At 38.6% G+C, this 21,865-nt stretch overlaps 1 protein-coding gene across 1 annotated transcript in view; it reads left to right on the forward strand.

Moving 5' to 3' along the window:
• Window positions 1–21,865, forward strand: part of ADAMTSL1 (ADAMTS like 1) — a 371,558-nt gene that overhangs the window by 200,143 nt on the left and 149,550 nt on the right. The window contains exons 14-15 of the mRNA XM_036739597.1: window positions 11,918–12,219; window positions 20,060–20,189. Of these exons, the coding sequence (XP_036595492.1) occupies window positions 11,918–12,219; window positions 20,060–20,189 (432 nt within the window). The remainder of the gene's footprint in view (window positions 1–11,917; window positions 12,220–20,059; window positions 20,190–21,865) is intronic.

A 21,865-nucleotide genomic window follows, 5' to 3' on the forward strand; every position in this document is an offset into this window, starting at 1 on the left:
ACACCAGAACACAGGAGGGCTGCTAGCACAGGTCTTTGATCTGCTTTTCTAAAGAAGGCAACTTTAAGGGGTTAACAACCTCACTTTAATTAAACATACATATACCATTCACTTATTTCAGGAGGAAAAGTCAGAACTGTGAACTTCAGAGCAAATACAAAGAGAAATTACAGAGACAATATAAACAGAGCAAACACACACAGTTATCAACAGACAGGCCTCTAGCTGTCTGACCAAAGAATTACATAGTTACCAGAGAGAGAGAGAGAGACACCAACATCTGGATTTTCAAAGCTGGGGGACTCCAGTGGCTACCCAGAGTCTCATCTGATCAAATCACATGACACTGTTCCAGTGAGTGAGAGCCCCAAACAAAATGCTAACCTCTGAGTTTATATTATACCCTGTTCAGGGTCAAAGGGTGTCACAACCATTCGACTCAAACCTTTGTAAACTACACTTTCTTGTTTCTTAAGCAGATCTTCAAAGACTCCTGATTTAATCAAAGAAACAAAGGCCAGACTCATCAAAGGCACTTGACACCTCAGTGCTCCAAAAGAGAAAACAGTAAAAAAAAAAAAAAAAAAAAAGTACCACCTTAATTACCATTACATTCATTTAAAATCATCTACTTGGGTTTTTTTTTCACATTGGGAATTGGGATAACAATCATTATTCAATTATTGAATGGAAAAAAAAAGTGTTTCTTAATGTTTCCCCAAAGTTTTGTCATCTTGAGTTTATCAGGTACTGGTCTTTTACATATCCTAGGTTCTATTTCTGGCTTCTCTGTTCTATTCCAGTGATTTACTTTTGTACTTTTTATCCAGTAACAGATTAGTGTCAGATTTTTATCTGATATATTTATTACAAAGATTTTTTTTTCCCAATTTGTTTCTTTTTCTTCCATTTGGAAAATATTGCTTTCTGTCATGTAAAATCTTTTTATTTGGGTTTAGTCAAATCCTTCAATTTTATATCCAAAAATTTCTTCTAACACATGAACTTGTTTCTCCTTCCTAGAACTAAGATAAATATAAGATTTGCTTTTCTTCTGATTTTTGTATTTTTTTAATATTTAGATTATTGATTTATTGGGAGTTTACTTTAGGATGTTATGTAAAGTGTGTAACTGAATTCACTTTTCACCAAACACATATTCAATTTTAGTAAATCATGACTTCATTCCCCAATATTTGGTAATATTGGATTTATAAAACTGTTATTTTAGATACCCTAGGTTCTATTTTTGGATTGACTCTTCTATTCCAAATATCCATTTTTAAAATTCATCATGAAGCAGTTTTTGTAAGTATTGTTTTATAGTTTATTTTCTATCTACAAGATTTATTTTTAAGGATTTTTGCTATTAGCTCACATAGTCCCCTAAAATCCCCAAAGTGGATGAACTGAAAGCTTGCATCTCTGTCACTGAATCCCACATGTTGGTGGCATGTGGGTTTTTTTGGTTTTGTTTGGGAGTTTTTAATCTACTCTTGACCTGCCATTTGCAGACCCAGAAAGCAGCACCCTGTTTGCATGACTTTTAGAATAAGACCTCAGAAAGTGAAATGGAAAACAAAGAAAAGTCAGAAATAGAAGTTTGGTGTTTTTCATTTCTGCGCCCATAGTCCTTCCCTCACCCCACCCACAGCCTTTTAGTCTTTAGTTTTACTTAGTTTTATAACACCCAAGCTCAAGTCCCAACTCTGTCATCAATGCATGAGACCTTGAGCAAATGACTTATCCAATCCAGGCCTCAGTTTCCCTACCTGTAAAATGAGAAAACTGGATTAAGTGATCTCTAAGGTCCCTTCTAGCACTGAATCTGCAAGCTTTTGGTAATTTGATGGCCACTTTTGCTAAAATTAAAGTATTATCACTCCTGCTGTCCCATGTGAGATTGTAGGCATCTATCTCTTCTCCTAGAAGGGCCAACTCCTTTGGGCAAAAGAGAAAGACTAAGGCTAAAAGGGAGGTTGGATTAAATTTAAGATTCAGCCAGACCAAATAATGCTCTATTACCAAAGCAGTGTGAGGGCTTTTTTTTTGCCTTCTTCAATGGCAGGTTTACAAAAAGGCTTTTTGTTAATTCAGTATAGAATTACTTGTACTGTATTTTATTGCCTCAGCTACACTGTTCTCGAGATTCCTTTGTGGCTAGTGGTTCTTTTCAGCTTTTTCTCTTCCTCTCTCACCACCCTTACCCCTCACCCTCCCTACCTCACTCCCACACCCCCAAAATAAATAAATAAAACCTAAGCCCTGCAGTGCAATAACTCAAATGTTAAAAGTGATTCTGGAAAACTTTAGCTGAATGAAGCCTTCCTTATGTGATTCTCCTGCATTTTACAATTTATGTATAGAAACCAGAACAAAAAAATGGCACTGCAATAATAACTGAAATGTATATAGCAATTTTTATCTTAAATGATTCCAAAGTAATTCTTCCAATATGAGAAAAGAATTGGTTACGTGGTAAAGTATTAAGCATGTATCAATTCAATTCATTTAAGCAAAGTAAAAACCTTAGTATTTTGAAATGTATGGTGCTAGTCACTAGGTGCAGAAAAACAAAGATCTCTGTCCTTAAAGATTCCTACATTCTCCTTTTTTTTTGGAGGGGGGAAGGCAGGGCAATTGGGGTTAAGTGACTTGCCCAAGGTCACACAGCTAGTAAGTGTGTGAAGTGTCTAAGGCCAGATTTGAACTCAGGTCCTGCTGACTCCAGGGCTAGTGCTCTATTCACTGAGCCACCTAGCTGCCCCAGATTCCTACATTCTACTGAAGGAATACTATACATACAGAATGAAGTAAATACCATATAATTTGAGGAGGAAGAGAATATTAATAATATAAAGTATTTCATTTCTAAAATCCTAACTCCAGTTACAGTAAGAAAAATGATTAGAAAGAGAATGAATTACATTTTATAAATTGTGTGTCTATGAAAACCATGAAACAAAAATGTCATTTCTAAAGGCCTAATTCTTGTTAAGGACTGCAGTAATGGAAGAACAATTAGCAAATGAACAGATCGTGTTTCTATTTAGTCTTCTTTTGATAATTATTCATTTCCTCATCTCTCCAGTAAAGGCTTCCCTTTTGAGTACAGCCAATAGTAAGAGAAACAGCTTTTGAATTTCACAAGTGTATCTAATTTTCACAAGACTTTATATACACCAGAGACTTGGGTTCCATAAATACTTTCCTTATATTTCAGTTTCCACATTTATAAAATGAAGTTAATCTCGCTTACCTCTAAGGTCCCTTCTAGGCTCTAACTCCTATGATCTCATCATTGTATGTGGTTTCAGATCTGATCAAGACATGTCTTTTTTTTTCTTTAAGAACATAAAGTGTTGATTGTTCTTCACTTCCTGGAGGCAGTATAACTATAACCACAGAAATCATATCATTCATCAAAGAAACACAGTTAATGCAGTCGTTTAAGACAATCTGTTTAAAGCACTGTGCACACCTTAATTCAATGAGTTAGTAAGCATTTGTTAAGTGCCTCCTACTTACCAGGCATTGTGCTTAGGGCTGGGGCTACAAAGAAAGACAAAAGGCAATCCTTACCCTCAAGTAACTCACAAATTAATAATGGGGGGGGGAGGGAAGGAGGGGAGACCATAAGCAAACAAACAAGTACAAACTACATACAGGAAAAATAGAAAATAATTAACAGAAGGAAGGCACTAGAATTAGGAAGACTTGGGAAAGACTTCCTAGGGGGGGGAAAATCTTCTCTTGACAGTGATGCTGATAAAGGGGAAGGAAAGTAACCTACTACTCACTTTCAATTCAAATGCCATGTTCATATATCACATACAAAATGTATTTAAAATAAACACAAAGTATTTTTGGAAGGTGTTGGCACTAGCCATTTGAGGGATCAGGAGGGGCTTTATGTAAGAAGTGGTGCTTGAATTGAGCTTTGAAAGAAATTAGAGAATCTAAATGGTGGAGCTGATAGTCTATGTTTCAGGAGTATGGGACAGAGATGGTCTAAGAAGATGAGTTTGATTGTATTGTGGAGTGTGTAAAGGGGGATAATGTATAATAACGCTGTAAAGGTAGATTGGAGCCAGATTATTAAAGGCTTTAAATGCCAAACAGAGGAGTTTGTCTTTGTTCAGAGAGCCACTGGAATTTATTGAACAAATGAATGACATGGTAAATCCTGAGTTCTAGGAAAATCACATCGGCAGCTGTGTGGAAGATGGATAGGAAAGAGAAAAGACTTGGGACAAAAAGATCAATTAGGAAACTATTGTAATAATCCAAGCCAGAATTGACAAAGGTGGTGATATATAGACATCTTGATTTTTCAGGAGCTAATCATCTAATTTGAAGAATCCTGCCATTTTGCTAAACTCTCCCTCCTGCTACCAGCCTTTTGGCATTTTTGATGCCCATTAGAACTTACACTCCAGAGTAGGTGGGGAAATGGAGATTATAATATCCAAAACATGAAGGGAACTTGGAAATTATTGATTCCAACCCCCTCATTTTATAGATGAAAATACAAGCCCAAGGAGGTATAGTCACCTGCCCAAGGCCAGAAAGGTAGTAAGTAGTGGGTATGGGATTCAAACCCATATCCTTTGACTCCAAATCCAACGAAAGGAGCACTAAAATTAGCATCTGATGACCTGGTTCCAAAAACCTGTCTCTGTCATGTGAGACCTTAGCTACCTCACTTAAACTATCAAGGGCTCTGTTTCCTCATTGATAAAGTTAGGGATTTGGACTATATGACCTTTATCCCATCCTGCTCCTTTCCCACTATGATCCTAGTTTCTGGTATTCTTCATACCATGTCACTAATCTATTTCATTATTTGGCAGGCCTGATGGTAAAATGTGAGAGAAGAAAATGAAGTTAAGATATAAAATGAGAATTGGGAACTCCCTGTAAATTTCAGTTACCTATGATATCCTCAGCTTCTCATTTCTCCTTTCTGAAGGTGTAATGTTAAGCAGGGTGGGACTTTTTTACTGTTTTCTCTTTTGGAATTCTAAGGCAATCAAGTGCCTTTAATGAGTCTTGCCTTTGTTTGAATGGGGCAGGTAAAGTGGGACCCTTTTGTTGTCTTTTGTTTTGGGGTGCTCAGCACTGAGGTAATCAAGTACCTTTGATGAGTCTTGCCTTTCAAATGTAATGGCAATAAAAAGTGGGACTTTTTGCTGTTTTTTGTTTGAGTGTTCTTAGCACTAAGGTAATCAAGTGCCTTTGATGAGTCTTGCCTTTGTTTCAGTCAAGAGTCTTTGAATCAGGAGTCTTTGCTTAAATTACAAGAAAGCCTAAGTCACATGAGTTTGAGTCACATGGTAGTGATGCCCTCTGATCCTGAAAAAGGGTATATATACTCTGAGGTTAGCATTTTGCTTGGGGTTCACTCACTGCAAGAGTGTTCCTGTGATTTGGCCAGATGAGACTCTGGGTAGTGGCTGTTGGAGCCCCCTGGCTTTGAAAACTCAGATGTTGATGCTTCTCTCTCTGGTAACTGTATGTATTGCTATAGTCAGACAGTTGGAAGCCTGTCTACTGGTTTGTGTTTATTTGCTCTGTTTATATAATGTATGCTTGTAATTTCTGTTTGTATACTCTCTGGAGTTCAGGATACTGGCTTTTTTCCTTAAACTAAGTGAATGACATATCTATGTTTAATTAAAGTAAGATTGTAAACCCCTTAAAGTTGCTTTCTTTAGAAATGCAGATCACTGAACCTGTGCTAGAAGCCTTTCTGTGTGCTGGTGTTGCTGGCCTTCTTGTTGGCCTTATACAGCTACAGTAGCAGCAAGTAGCATTGTTGTTACAGATGGATAACCGACTACTCATAAAAAATGCTCCGTATCACAAGTCATAGAAATCATTATAGAGCGTAGGTTGGAAGAGGTGGTGGTAGGGCAGTAGATAATAGCATTTATGGAGAATGGAAAAGAAATTGTAAAATAGTTGTTTCCTTTGAGATTATCTTCTTAACTGCAAAGAAAACATCTTTCTGCCACCATATTATTACTTCACTGGATTTTGAATTCCATCAAAGTGGGCTCTCCCACCATCCCAACAATGATAGAAATCCCAGTCACCCACGCCTGCTCGCCCTGTACAATTTCTGTGCATGTCCTCCAATAAATCTTCCATAGGTAGTCCACCAAATTATTTGGTCCAGAGCTGTGATTCCATCAGAGGCAACTCCCTCTACCAATGCAGATGAGCTACTGTTCCACAATGTTTTAGAGAGTTGCCTAGGGAACCGAGTGACGTGTCCAGGTAATATATGTTAGTGGTGGAACCTTAAACCAGGTCTTCCAGACTCCAAGGCCTGCCATTATGCCTTGGCACATCACCATATCCTTAGGAAAATAAGTTGCTTATAAGAATAAGGCTGTTAAAATGGGGCATGCAGTCCATAATTTGACCTAGTTTTTATATATCAATGAACTCCATGGAACATGCCAGTCAACAACAAGCATTTATCAAGTACTTCGTATGGACCAGGATTGGGACACACATATGTGTGGCTTCTTTTGCTTTTATAATTCAATACTGGAATATTTCTGGGATCTGTGATTTCACCACTGTGGGAAGTCCCTCAGCAAAACAGATATGAAGCTATCTATGACTTAGTGAGTTATGTTTGAGAGTTGATGTAGCCAAAAAATCCATAACCTTGCAGCTGACCTTGCGAGGAGCATCTTGAAACTTAGGTAGTCTGGTCTTCAGGAGCCAGACATACTCGCTACACTCCTGGGGTTCATATTCAGGACCTGCAAGAATTTGTGCTCTGCTGAAATCACCTCCAGACCATATGGAGGAAGACGTTAGTGAAAGACTTACTTTTTAAAAAAAAATTAAATTCTGTTTTGACATCCTTGCTTCCATAGTGAGTTGGATGGGTATATGTGCATGTAGAATTGGTGTGTGTGTGGTTGGGAGAAGGGTCATTTTTTTTTTCTATTTGTCTTGTTTATTTGGATGTTCCTAGTAAGCATGCAATCTACAACCCATCTGTATTTGCCTTTGAAACAAAGTCCCTTAACAATGAAAAATTTTACAGTTCAGTGATTCTACAGTCACTCAGCTAATCAATTAACAAATATTTATTAATACTTAATATGTGACAGGCACTGTACTAAGCTTTGAGACTGTAAAGAAAGGGAAAAGCACACTCTCTGCTCTCAAAGTGTTTACCTTGTAATGGAAGAAAAAAATCATAATGCAACTATACACATACAAGAAAGATACTTTTCACAATGTTACCAAGCCAGCTTTACAATTTATTTTCCCTTGATTGCATTTTAGGTTGGATTCTTCCTGATGTACAGGGTTTTGCCTTAATCTCATTAATAAATTATCTCTAAATCACAATGTATTGTGAATTACTTCTGGGAAGGTTTGCTGTTGACAGTTAATAATAATGATAGCTAGCATTTACACAGTGCTTTAAGGTTTGCACAATGCTTTAGAAATATTATTTCATTTTACCTTTACAACCACCCTGGGTACTATTATTTTCCCCATTGTTCGGCAAGCAGAGATTAAGTGACTTGCCCAGGGTCAAACAGTAAGTGGATAAAGACAGATTTGAACTCAGGCCCTTCTGACTCTTGGTGTGGTGTTCTATCCATTGTGTTACCCAACTATCTGAGTTCAAAACCTGCTTCAGATATTTACTAGCCCTGTGACTCTTGGCAAATCACTTAATCTCTGCCTACCTCAGTTTCCTTATCTGTAAATAGAAAATAATAGTAGTATCTACCTCACAAGATTGTTGTGAGGATAAAATATGTTAAATGCTAGTTACCACCACCACCATCATCATCGTCATTATCATTATCATGCCTGACTCCAAGTCTCTAACCACTTTGCTACCTAGCTGTCTAGTTAATCTTGATTGCAATGTGAAGATTCTGTTATTTTTACACTCAAACAATAGCACTTGCTGACATTGCACCTAGACAAGGGATTTATCTTGCTTTGAGATACATAGCCCTGTTTCCTTTGACCGTAATAGTACATCATATAAAAGTTTAGTTTAAAATATAAGTTGTTTCAAGGTCTACATAGACAAAGCAAGAGTGAAACAGACCTTACTGGCAAATGTTGACCATTTTTAAAGGTAAGCATACTCTTTGTCATATATACTTTAATTCTTTTTTTTTTAATTTAAATTTATTTATTTAACATATTTGGTTTTCAGCATTGATTTTCACAACAGTTTGAATTACAAATTTTCTCCCCATTTCTACCCTCCCCCCCACTCCAAGATGGCTTATATTCTGGTTGCCCTGTTCCCCAGTCAGCCCTCCCCTCTATCACCCCCCCTCCCCTCTCATCCCCTTTTCCCTTCCTTTCTTGTAGGGCAAGATAAATTTCTACGCCCCATTGCCTGTGTATCTTATTTTTTAGTTGCATGCAAAAACTTTTTTTGTTTTTGAACATCTGATTTTAAAACTTTGAGTTCCAAATTCTCTCCCCTCTTCCCTTCCCACCCACCCTCCCTAAGAAGTCAAGCAATTCAACCTAGGCCACACGTGTATCATTATGTATAACCCTTCCACAATACTCATGTTGTGAAAGGCTAACTACATTTTGCTCCTTCCCAACCCATCCCGCTTTATTGAATTTTCTCCCTTGACCCTGTCCCCTTTCCAAAGTGTTTGTTTTGATTACCTGCACCCCCATCTGCCCTCCCCTCCATCATCCCCCCCCCTTTTATTTTTTTTATCTTTCTCCCTCTTCTTTCCTGTGGGGTAAGATACCCAACTGAGTATGTATGGTATTCCCCCTCAGACCAAATCTGATGAGAGCAAGGTTCACTCATTCCCCCCTCACCTGCCCACTCCCCTCCTCTCCTAGAACTGCTTCCTCTTGCCACCTTTATGGGAGATAATCCACCCCATTCTATCTCTCCCTATCTCCCTCTCTCAGTATGTTGCTCTCTCATCCCTTAATTTCATTTTATTTCTTTTAGATATCTTCCCTTCATCTTCAACTCACCCTGTGTCTGCTCTCTCTCTTTTACATATATATATATATATATACACACATATATATATACACACATACATACACATACATACATATACACATAGATACATACATTCACATTCACTTATATATATATATAAACATATATATATATATGCATATTCCCTTCAACTACCCTAATACTGAGGTCTCATGAATCATACACATCATCTTTCCATGTAGGAATGTAAACAAAACAGTTCAACTTTAGTAAGTCCCTTGCAATTTCTGTTTCTTGATTACCTTTTCATGCTTCTCTTGATTCTTGTGTTTGAAAGTCAAATTTTCTATTCAGTTCTGGTCTTTTCACTGAGAAAGATTGAAAGTCCTCTATTTTATTGAAAATCCATATTTTGCCTTGGAACATGATACTCAGTTTTGCTGGGTAGGTGATTCTAGGTTTTAATCCTAGCTCCATTGACCTCCGGAATATCGCATTCCAAGCCCTTCGATCTCTTAATGTAGAAGCTGCCAGATCTTGGGTTATTCTGATTGGGTTTCCACAATACTCAAATTGTTTCTTTCTGGCTGCTTGCAGTATTTTCTCCTTGATCTGGGAGCTCTGGAATTTGGCGACAATATTCCTAGGAGATTTCTTTTTGGGATCTATTTGAGGAGGCGATCGATGGATTCTTTCAATTTCTATTTTGCCCTGTGGCTCTAGAATATCAGGGCAGTTCTCCTTGATAATTTCTTGAAAGATGGTATCTAGGCTCTTTTTTTGATCATGGCTTTCAGGTAGTCCAATAATTTTTAAATTATCTCTGCTGGATCTATTTTCCAGGTCAGTAGTTTTTCCAAGGAGATATTTCACATTGTCTTCCATTTTTTCATTCCTTTGGTTCTGTTTTATAATATCCTGATTTCTCATCAAGTCACTAGCTTCCATTTGCTCCAATCTAATTTTTAAAGTAGTATTTTCTTCAGTGGTCTTTTGGACCTCCTTTTCCATTTGGCTAATTCTGCCTTTCAAGGCATTGTTCTCCTCATTGGCTTTTTGGAGCTCTTTTGCCATTTGAGTTAGTCTGTTTTTTAAGGTGTTGTTTTCTTCAGTGTATTTTTCAGTATTTTTTTGGGTCTCCTTTAGCAAGTCATTGACTTGTTTTTCATGGTTTTCTCGCATAGAAGGGTCATTTTAAATGCATGTTTTTGTTTTTAAACCACTGAAAGTTTCTAAGAAGAACATCACTTCAAAGTTACACATATCTTTTGTTTCATTTTTGCATTACATCTCTGAAAACCCCAATAGTTAGTCAAATCAGCTTCACAATGGAAAAGTAAGGGAGTAAAGTTTATGATGAGAAACTCCATGGAAGAGATCCTGTGTGGTCATTTATTCCTCCTTTCTGACAGGGGTGTATTGTGACCTGGCAGGCAGACATTCACAAAGAAGTCTTACTTTTAGGTTATGCCTGCCAAATATTTGTGGTTGTGTTTGTTTCTCTGGGTGGAGTCCCGTACTTACTGCCATATCCTCACTGCTGCATACACCTTGGCAGAACATAGCCCTGGGCCCCGGGATGATCAGTGTCATATTCCTTCGAGTCTGAAATTTTGGATTCAGTTTTTTTTTTCCTGTGGGATTTCAACTTCCCTAAACTAGACATGAAACATTTGCACTTGATATGGGTTTCATGCTATGGCCTTCTTATCAATTCTTTCCTTTCCTGCCAAGTGGAGAAAACAGGAGCCAGGTTTTTGTGCCTGCTCTGTATTTTGCATGGCCCTCCCATGAAAGCAGTCAAATCTTGGAGGACTCAAAATGTCATCCCCAAGATCTTGTGCCACACATTGTGCTAAGTAGAAAAAAGAAAAGGTCACTGGCTCCTTCTGAGTTTTGGTCCTGGCCCATGGTCACTGCTTTTGAATACTTCTGGGAAATATCATAATGTTGTATTGGAATTTGGGGCATCACCCTGGATTCCGGACAAGCATTGAGAAAATAGTTCTGACAAGTGTGGAAAATTTCTAATGGCTCGTCTTTGGGGTTAAACAAACTGGTACAAACACAAAACCACCCATTTACTATGGCATGCCTGTGGGTCTAAATTTATAACATAGCATTTTTCTACTTTATAAAAAGAATCACAGTTCAGACTAATTCAAAGAATGTGTAAGGATCAGGCCTTCCCTACATTCTTGGAAACCTCTAAATATATATTGTGATTATAGATATAAGATCACTCTCTCTCTCTCTGAACCTCAGTTTTCTCGTCTACAAAATGAAAGTATTGGACTAGATGTCTCCCACAGTGCCTTCCACATCTTAATTCATTATTCTAGAATCCTAAACATGTATATACCAATAGATATGTACATGTTTGCATACATGGGTGCATGTATATTCATATTTATTCATAATTTTTTGAAAAAGCATGCTAAACTGAAAAGTAGAGTAAGTTTTAGACTGTGAGGTCCAGACTAAAAAAAAAATCCTGCCATCCCCCCTCCTCCCAACTCCCTGAGCTTATTATACTCGACTTATTAGCATCATCATTCCTGCACTGTAAGAATTCCTAGAATTTTGTAGCATGCACAAACGCTGGTATTTAGAGCAGGGAGGGAAAAAAATAAATTCCCTTCCCTGATGAGCTAACATTGTGGGTGCAAAGCAGGAGGCCAGGCAACCCCTAAGCAGCAGGTGGTCTGTGTCATTGGAATGCTTTGCAGCCAGGGATTCAAATAACACTTGTGGAGAAACCCATCCAGAAACAGTGGCCTTGCAGCTCATGAGCTAAAATGAAGCCCACCTCCTAAAGTCAAGGTGGCCCATAGCCACAAAAACTCTCAGATGAGGGATGTTGCAGCTTCTACCCCCCATGCTGTCCCTCTCGGGTCTTCTCATCTTGTCCTCTTGTTTGCTTGCCTGCTGCAGATTCATCCCCGAGGCCTGGTCAGCCTGCACAGTCACCTGCGGTGTGGGCACCCAAGTGAGAATGGTGAAGTGTCAGGTGCTGCTGTCTTTCTCCCAGTCTGTGGCTGACCTGCCCGTCGACGAATGTGAAGGTCCCAAACCAGTGTCCCAGCGTGCTTGCTATGCCGGTCCTTGCAACGGGGAAATTTCCGAGTATAATCCTGAGGAGACGGACCTGCTCTATGGTGGCCTGCAGGATTTTGATGAGTTATATGACTGGGAGTATGAGGGCTTCACAGAGTGTTCCGAGTCCTGTGGAGGAGGTGAGAAGGGCGAATTCAGTTCAAACCCCTTTCCCTTCCCCATGTTTTGTCCTCTCTTCGTGTTTTCCCTTTCTGTGTGCAAATGTGTTGTGCAAAAGATTAGTTTACTGCCTCTGTTCCAAGGGTGGTGGGAGGGAGGGAGTGGAGGAAAGAGGTCTTAACGCAGAGTTAGACAAAATGAAACACAGATGTATTGCTCTTTCTTTTTTTTGGCCTGACTGGGTCTCATGCTGTCAGCCTTGAGTGGCCTATGAAGCTAATGTTTTTACTTGCAATTGTCTTTCTGATGATTCACAATATAGTTTCAGTACAGCTGATTGGGAAATATCATTGACATAAACATGGTGAAACCCTTGACATGCAACATCACTTATCTATGCTCTTGTCTTCATATATGTGATATGAACCAAGACATAGGATGCCTAATCAGACTACCGTCTCCAACAACACATTCCCACTGAATTGATGCTTGGATTACATCAACAGGTTGTACCTCCCAGGGACATTTTAAAACTTTTGGATAATTAACAGTTATGTGGCTGAGATAATTAACCCTACTGGTGCCTGCAGCTGTTCAGACAGTGCTTTAACTTTACATTGCTATTTAAACATGTTATCTCATTAGATCCTCAGCACAGCCCTGTGATTTGGTAGCATAGACATTATTATATCTTTTTAACAGATGGAGAAATTGGGGAACAGAGAAGAGAAGTGATTTTCCCAAAGCCCCATATATAGTAGATGAGACAGCCAAAATCTGAGGCCACTGCCTTTGATTTTAAGCCCAGTATTATTTCTGTTACACTGGACCGTCTCCCTAATATATCTGCTTAGATGTTCGAATTTTGGAGCTAAAAGGGATTTTAAGAGTCCCTTCCTCTCATTTTTATAGATTAAAGAGCTGAGGCCCAGAGAAAAAAGATAACTTATACCAAGATCACACAGCTAGTAGCAGAGTTGGAACTAAAGCCTAGTTCTCTTGAATTTTATGTATTCCACACACTATTTCCTTATCACTTGGAGAATGACTTAAGGTCAAGGTCATGAGCTAAAATGAAGTCCTATAATAACATCCTGTATGGATCTGCTCCTCACTAGCAGATTCCAGAATCCAGTGCTTGATTCAGGCTGTCTTTAATGATCTTGGGGTTGTGGGCTGCTAAATGAGAATATATGTGACAGCATCAACATTTTATCTGTCCTGCTCTCCTCTTCCCACCCCTCGCCACGAAGAGATACTGGTGACACCAGGAAATCTTGGGAGAGTCCTGCCATCCTAACTCATTGGCAGTCAACAAAACCCTTTGGGTGTGGAAGGGTCTCAATATCAGGAAATGTTTTCATCACCAAAGATTCCCAATTAGGTAATATAAAAAGCCTAACAAGAAGTCCCCTGGGCATTGCATTTTTAAAGCATCTTTCATCATCATGGAGGGGGGAATAATAAATATGACCAAAGAGCTCACAGTGGAGTTGAAAAGGAATTGAAAAAGGGAACAATGGCAAGAAGAAAATGGTATTTTTATACAACAGGTCTTTTACTAGGAGTTTAATAGTCTGACCTTGGGACTCTTGTTTGTTTCCAAGTCTTCCAATTTCAAACCCTGGAATTCAAAAAGGTTTTAATGGAGAGTCCTGGTACTTAAAAGTCTAAATTCTTCCAGCTGATTTTTGTAAGACAGCTTGCTGGAAAACAACTCGTGTATTGCTTGCTCATACATTTTCAGGGCATCACTTCATACAAAACTAGAGATGAATGTTCTAAAAGACTTTGTTATCACAAAGAACAGAGGAAGCTGAGAGATCTAATGGGAAGGCTGTCATAGCCTTTGGTCCCTTTCCTATGCCAGGGTGATAAGCCAGTTGAGTTTCCATCCGTAATTTCTATGATAGAATTGATTAATGACTCTTTCTAGCCTAAGAAAATACACTTGATAAAAAATGATATTTATATATGAACTAAACCTAGGCAGTCGTGAGTTTCAGCTACAATAAGCTGAGCCTCCAATTTTATGAGCAGATGGAAAAAATAGATTCAGTAATGGAATATATAAATAACTATATGCCTTTATCTTCAAAAATCCAGCCATTCCACTGACCAACCAGGAACATAAGATCCAAAGTATATAGTGTATATGGAATGTATTTAATTTAAAACATTTTCTGTGTATTGATTTGGAAGTAAGATCTGAATGTTTGATGCACCAGTTCATCCATGCCTGTAGGAGCTGAGTCTTTGTATAACATAAATTATACATCTTATATAGCCAAGGGAGGAGAGTTACTGAAATTTCTTAGGTCTCAAACTGTCAACAACTGAACACATTTACCTATAGTTGTATCACTGTGCCAAGGTAATATTTACTTCTAAAATTCTACAGTTGAAAATTCCAAAGTGGTGAAAATATGCATGGAAATATGGTTCATATGATGTCCATATGAACTTTTAAAAAGCCCTTTCAATATATGGAATGTATATTTTAAAGTCATTGCTTGACAGCAACATTTTATTGTCTTATCAACTTTGATCTTCCACCAAAATGTTACCCAGGAGATTTTACAAATATATGTGTGTATGTGTGTGTATGCGCACACATGCATATACATATATGTATAGACATATTTTTATAATATATACACATGTTGGTGTACATGTATAATATATACATATATAGTAATCATTTTACCCAAAGTCAACCAAAAAATGTGCAGGATTAGTGAATAGATTCTAAATCAATTTTTTGGTTGCAACTTAGGTCAAGATTATTTTATTGCTTTTGTAATCTCAAGAGATGAAACTGGATAGATGCAAAAGTAACCTTTCACCTTGCAGAGGTAGCAACCAGAAGGAACTAGTTAGTAATTTAGCTTGTCGCTAGTGGCCGTATTTCCCAGAGCTGTCATCAAATATCATGTAACAATTATGCTATTCTGGTAGATATAAACACTGAAAATCTCATTTGCTGGAAGATTGAAAGCAAACCTAAACCCTTTAGATTTGTGTCCTAGGTCCCACCCTTACCTCCTTGTTTTATGTCAGTTTCTCATATGTGAACTAACAGCTGTGCTCAATACCAGATTTAGAACCAATCAGCTTTCTGATGCTTAAATATCAAGCAAATAGAACAAGTATCAAAATCCAGGTGATGAACTTGACATCAGGTATTTTTCAGGAAAATAGAAGGCAAACACTTTTTTCTAGTGCATTTTTCATTATAAGCTCTTTCCCTGGTATTCTGATCAAGAAATGAAAGTTTTGCCTCATAGGTGATGATGACAATGATTAGAAATGTGTATTAAAAGCTTACTATATTCAAGATACAGAGCTAGGGGCTGGTGTAAATTCGAAGAGAGGTAAGGCACAGTGACTTCCTTCAAGAAGCTTACAATATAGTAGAAGAATCAAGATAGACCTACAAATATGTATAATACCAAAGAGAATGTGGTAAGAATATATGAGATATAAGCAAAGTGCTTTGGGAATTAAAGGAGGAGATCACTTGAGGTGGGGGAAGATGGAATTAGGGAAGGCTTTTTTGGAGGAGGCGATGAAGGAACTGGGTCTTGAAGGATGGGTTGAATTTGGACAGAGAGAAATGCCCTAAGAGGAAGAGCACTGAGCATGTAAAGTTCAGCAAACATTGTGAAGAAAGTACAGAAATAGAAAGATGCAAGTAATGTACTTTGACTGGGGGAATGTTGAGTATGTGAACTAGAGTGATGTGAAATAAACTTTATATATATTGTCTTCCCTATTAGAATGGAAGCTTAGTATAAATAGGGACTATATTCCCAGGGCCTAGCATAGTATCTGGCATAAAGAGGACAATTTAAAAATATTTGATTCATTGATTGATTACCATACATGAGTTTAGTTGAGTCTCACAGCCACCTGGTATAGTAGGCATTCCAAGGATTATTATCTTGATTTTACATGAAGAATCTGAGGCTCGGAAAAAGCAAACGGATGTGCCTAAGATGAGCTGAGTAGCATGGCTTACAGGTGACAGAACTGGGGCCCCAAACCTAAGCCTTCTAAATGTAAATCCAGAGACCACACAGTCTTTCAGTATAATTTTTGTCTGTTCCAAGTTCTTTCTCACTTCCTACACATTGTTTTTTAAAATAATGATATTTGAATTGCTAAAACATAAATAAGAAGATGGTTTGGGGCCTTTTAAAATTTTGTTTTAAATTGAGATTAATGTTGGTTTTAAATTGAGATTAATGGCACATACATATGTCTCTGTTCTTCTGGGATCTTTAGAGAAAAATCTTAGATTGTGAGTTGTAAACATAACCTTTTATAACCATTTTCCCTGTAAACTTGTCTTTTAACAAAAGGAGGAGTTTAAGTTTAAATACATAGACATATCTCCATTCATCCAAATAAAATTGTTTGGAACTTTCATAGCCAGATTTGTAGGAAAATAAACTAGAATGAACCATTATGGTACTTTCATCTTGTATTCAATCAAAGATGCAAACTGTTAAGGCCCAACAAATGGTCATCCAGCCATTACTCAAAACCCTCTAATAATATGTGATATAGTATTAGTGTGTAGTGATTATGAGTACCTACCAATGCAGCCCTTTCACACATCACACAGATTTTTTTGGCCTAAAAAGATTCAAATTAAATCTTGAACCTCATTTCTTAGTCACAAGAGATGAAAATGAAGAGAGTGCTTCCTTGGCAACATTTTTAAAAAGGCACATTTTGTTTGAGAAAATTTTGGCTTACTTTATAGATGAAGAAGAGGATGTGTGGGTCTGACAGACAATAACCAAATACTTTTAAAGCAGTAGGCCATTCTAAGTGAACATTCTAGGTCAATGTTGAGATTCATCTGTGAGTCTTAAGGTCAGAGCAAGAGCTTCTTTGGGAAACTCTTAATTTGAAAAGGAGACAAAAGGTTTCCACTCTAAAACTGACTAGTAGTGATGAACTAACTCAAGGCTGTCCAAAATGCGGCCTGCCTACTAGCATAGAAATTCACATAAATGCTTTAGTAAATGAAGCAGAGCTACTACAGAGCTCTCACTAAAATGGCAAATAAAAATATATTGTGTTTTAATAAAAAGCTAAGGTTGGACAGCCCTGATTACTAACTGATGCAAGTGAGTAAAAAGAAAGATTTGATTAGAAAATGTGAATTATATATTGTGTGTGGTTGTGTGTAGTTTGTCCTTCATTCTCAAAGAGGACCATGATGTCAGAAAGATGACTTGCAGATGAATTGGACTTAAGTGAAGGAGGGCTGTGCAAAGTCACCAGCCTCACATTCTACTCCAGAGCCATCTGGATCCAGTGGCCAGATATATATCGGAACAACTGGAGACAGCCCAGGATGCAGTGGGAGACCTTGGCCTTTTTAAGCTAAGGTCTTTCGGATTTCTCACTTTGACTGAGGCAATGCCCATTCAGTGATTAGGGCTGTTTAAGAAGTGAACCAAGGGATGGTCCCTTTAATAAAAAAAATCAAATTGGGAGGGGAAGACCCTCAGGATTTCTGGCCAAAAAAGACACAATTGCTATTTACATTCACTCAGCCATCAGGGGCCCAAAAAATAATCTTTAAGGGCGGCAACCTATTGTACAACCAATGAGAGCCAGAGTGAATTGGGCTTAAGGCATGATCTTTAAGAAAGAAGTGTAGCCAGTAAACCCCAGGATATCAAGGTAGGTTTCAGCCATCAAAATTGACCTTCCTTTGGACACAGAACCCTTAGGTAAGGGCTTGATATCCAGAAGAGGAGGAGGAGGGGAAGGGGGGGGGCTGTGTTGCCCAACTGGAACTGGCCAGTTGGGTTCCTAGTGGGCAGCTCTGACTATTCACAGGTTGTCGTTTGTCCTTTGTGTGCACTCAGAAGGATAGTGAAAATGTCATTGGACTCAGGGACAAAAAAGTGTGGATTCAAGTCCTACTTCCAACCCTTAACAGCTATGTGACTATAGACAAATCCTTTATTCCCTTCAAATCTATTTCCTTATCTGTTCAATGATTATAGTATTTCCTATTTTGTTTTGTTCACTTTGTAAACCTTACAGCGCTGTACAAATTGGTTGTTACAATATTTTCAAATGAGAATATAACTAATACTTAGGTACATAATCTTAAAACCAATATTTTCATGCATTTAATAAATGTTGGTATTCCCTGCAATGATGTAGATGTCATATGTAATTGGATAATTTATATATGTATATATGTGTGTGTATATACACATTATATAAAGTGTATATGTGTATATAGACATACACACACATACACACACACACACACACACACACACACACACACACACACTTAGGTTCCAAGAACCCATGTTTTCATCTCTAGGGGCCCTCCATCAGCTATCATAGATTGCAGCTCCTCTGAGCCACTGTAAACAGCCTTTGTAAATTGCCATGCCTAAAAAAAAAAATTTATCAGTTGGTGGCCAGCTCTCTGCTGATGTGCTGCCCACCTACACCTTATGTAGACTGGTCCTTGAATGGCAAATATGGACCTGTCACCAGAACCAAATGCAAAGGTTTTCCAGCATAAAATGTCCTACTGGAATTTGAGAATCATCAACCTATCCTTTAATACTCTAGGATCACATCCATGCCACTGTGGGGGTTCATAGTGAGACTTCATTCAAGGGCACATGTATATAATATATATAATATATATTTAAATTGTTTTATGGGTAGAAACATATAAAATTTATATAATGAATTATGTAATAGGGCATTATAATAATATAAAAGATTATATATATAACACTGTATATTCATACATATATTTATAGATATATGTGTATAGACTATTATTTGTATACATGCATACATTATATATGTATATGTGTGTGTATGTGTATATATATATATATATATATATATATCTCTCTGAAAGTGACTTTGAGTGAATGTTCTGTCTAGCCTTAGGACTATACTTAAATTATCTCAGACAAATTAGTGTCTAAGTTATTCTTGAAGATCACTGGGGAAGCAGATTCTGCTGTGTCTCTTGGTATTTGAAAAATGCCAATTGCTGCCATTTGATATTCTATGTAACAAGGGTGGAGTGGTTTCTAAAGCTCTTACCCATTTGGGTTCCAGGCACTGAGGCCCAGGCTTTGGAGTGGGGGGTACCCCAAACATGGACTGCCAAGAAACCCTCAGACTCCTATTCTACTTGCACAGGTTCATGAACCTACAAAGAGAAGTGTTTTTAATGGAATTAGTCATCACAACTCTTCACTCCAACTTCCAAACCTGCCCCAGGTCTCTGCAGCAGTGAGCCAGAATCAGGAGGAAGCAGGGAAAGGCTGCCGAGACACCCAAAGAACAGCTCTTTGACAGTGACTCTGGTTTACAAAATGTTGGATCTTACACTATTGCTTTGTGCCTCCATTCCAAGTACAACAATCTCCTATTGACACAAATAGAAAGTGTGAAGGTCACAGAGCCTTTTTTTTAACACCCTGCCCTCTTTCTGCATTAAATTATCACTTTGCACCATTGGTGGTCAAATCGTAGTGGCCTCTTGTTTGCCACGGCTCTCTGCGATACAGGGCTGTATTTGTTGGGGCTTCCATGGCGTCTGTTTTCCTTTGGCTACCCTCCTTGAGGGGCATACATTTAGAGGCCACAAATCTCTGAGCACCCTCTCCCTTGATCTTGTGAATCTCGATGAGATTGGCAGCCCTGAACTTTGAACTGCCCATTCTGGCAAGCTCCGGGATGCATACCAGCCACCGAGACCTCCCACCGGTTCCCTTGTCTACACTTCATCACCCTATTTCTGAGCGTTCCCTGCACCCGTGGCCTGATGGTGTGATTTGTGTGCAGGTGTCCAAGAGGCTGTGGTGAGCTGCCTGAACAAACAGACGCGGGAGACCGCAGATGAAAGCCTGTGCGTGTCTAGCCGCCGGCCACCGAAGCTCCTGAAATCCTGCAATTTGGATCCCTGCCCTTCAAGGTAAGCTACTTGTGGGCCCGCGTTCTGAAAAGCAAGGGGCCAGGCTGGGTGCATCCTTCCAAAAGACACCAAAAAGCAGAACCCTTATTGTTACCCGATGTTTTGAAAACCAATTAGCATCAGCTCAAACTTCTAGTTGAATCCACTTAAATTTAATTGAAACCAGGGCTTTTGAATCCTGGCCCAGTGGGCGTTCACGTCCTCCAAAAGGCCGTCGTGGCTGGTGCGTCCGTGTGCCGCCGCTGCCGTGCATTGGAAGGAACATTCAGATTACTAACATATCCATGATGCTTGTGGGCTGTTCTCCCAGGCTCTAACACCATTCTAACTAATTAGCCTAGACCTCAGGGCATTGGGAGTGGGGAGTTTGTGTTTTGCCATAGGATCTGGGTGGTATAAGTGATCTGCTGTGAAATCCGTAGACTCGCAGCGTGCAGATTCATTATAGCGCGCTCTCCGGTGGGGCGGAGGGTGTTATTCCACAGGCATAAAATCAATTAAGGCATTTCATTACGGAGTCCTGGCTGTGTTTCATTATTACACAATCTAAAGTCGTAGTTAATCAATCCAATCACTTCTAACGTCCACATAATTTTATGGTGTCTTAAAATACTTGCTTTTCAGATACTCTTTTATAGCATAATGCTCTGATGTGTCATTTTTCTTTGCAAGTGGATACTTCAAAGGACTGGAACCAAGCTTTCAGATCTGCTAATGGGATGGAAAAAAATGTCCCCCAACAAGGAGTTGATGTCCTGGGTGTACAGGGCAAAATTTAGCTTCTGAATCCGAATACTCCCATGTCTGTTCAGGGATGGTTGTTTGTTATGGTGTAGCAGAAATTTGGGGAATGGTCCCTAAGTGCCTTGCTCAGGGATCTAACATACTGACCTCTGGAGCGCATGCACCCTTTACTTGTGGGAATAATGCTAGTCACATAATGGAGAGAGCTCCAGGACTAGAGTACTAGAAGAGAAGGCAAGAAGCATTTTTGAGCCCCTGCTGTATGCCAGGCATTGTGCTAAACCTTTGCAATTGTTATCCCATGATCCCCACAACAGCCCTGGGGAGTACATGTTATTATTATATACCCATTTTACAATTGAGGAAACTGAGGCAGTCAAATTAAGTGATTTGCCCAGGTTCACACAGCTAGCAAGTGTCTGAGGCTGGATTGGAACTTCAAGTCTTCCTAATTTCAGGACTAGTCTAAGGTTCAAGTCTTCCTATTGACAATAACAATGACTATTGGCATTTATATAGTGCTTTATGTTTGCCAAATACATTACACAGTTATTTCACTTGAGCCTTCTAGCACTAGATCCTCATTTTACCCAAGGAAAAAAAAACTGAGGCACAGAAAGGACTTGAACCCACAGCCTCCTGACTCTACCATTTTAGTTTATTATCCCAGGGATGTGCTAGTGCCAGCTCATATCAACTCTGGAAAGCCTACTGTTAAATTTTCAGAAAGCAAATGCTACAAACCAGAGCTTGATTTATTCTTTTATTGATTTTCTAGACTGAAGAAGATGACAGAAAAAAATGTCAATTATGCAGATTAAATTTTAAAAGTATATTCTGCTTTTTTTTGGAGAGCAGGTTGTTGAACAATTACAACCACACCCCTGACTATAACACATTCCTTCTCTCTTATGAGCTATGCAGTCTTCAAG

Source organism: Trichosurus vulpecula, chromosome 9 (assembly GCF_011100635.1).
Source record: "Trichosurus vulpecula isolate mTriVul1 chromosome 9, mTriVul1.pri, whole genome shotgun sequence".
In the NCBI taxonomy this organism is placed as follows: domain Eukaryota; kingdom Metazoa; phylum Chordata; class Mammalia; order Diprotodontia; family Phalangeridae; genus Trichosurus; species Trichosurus vulpecula.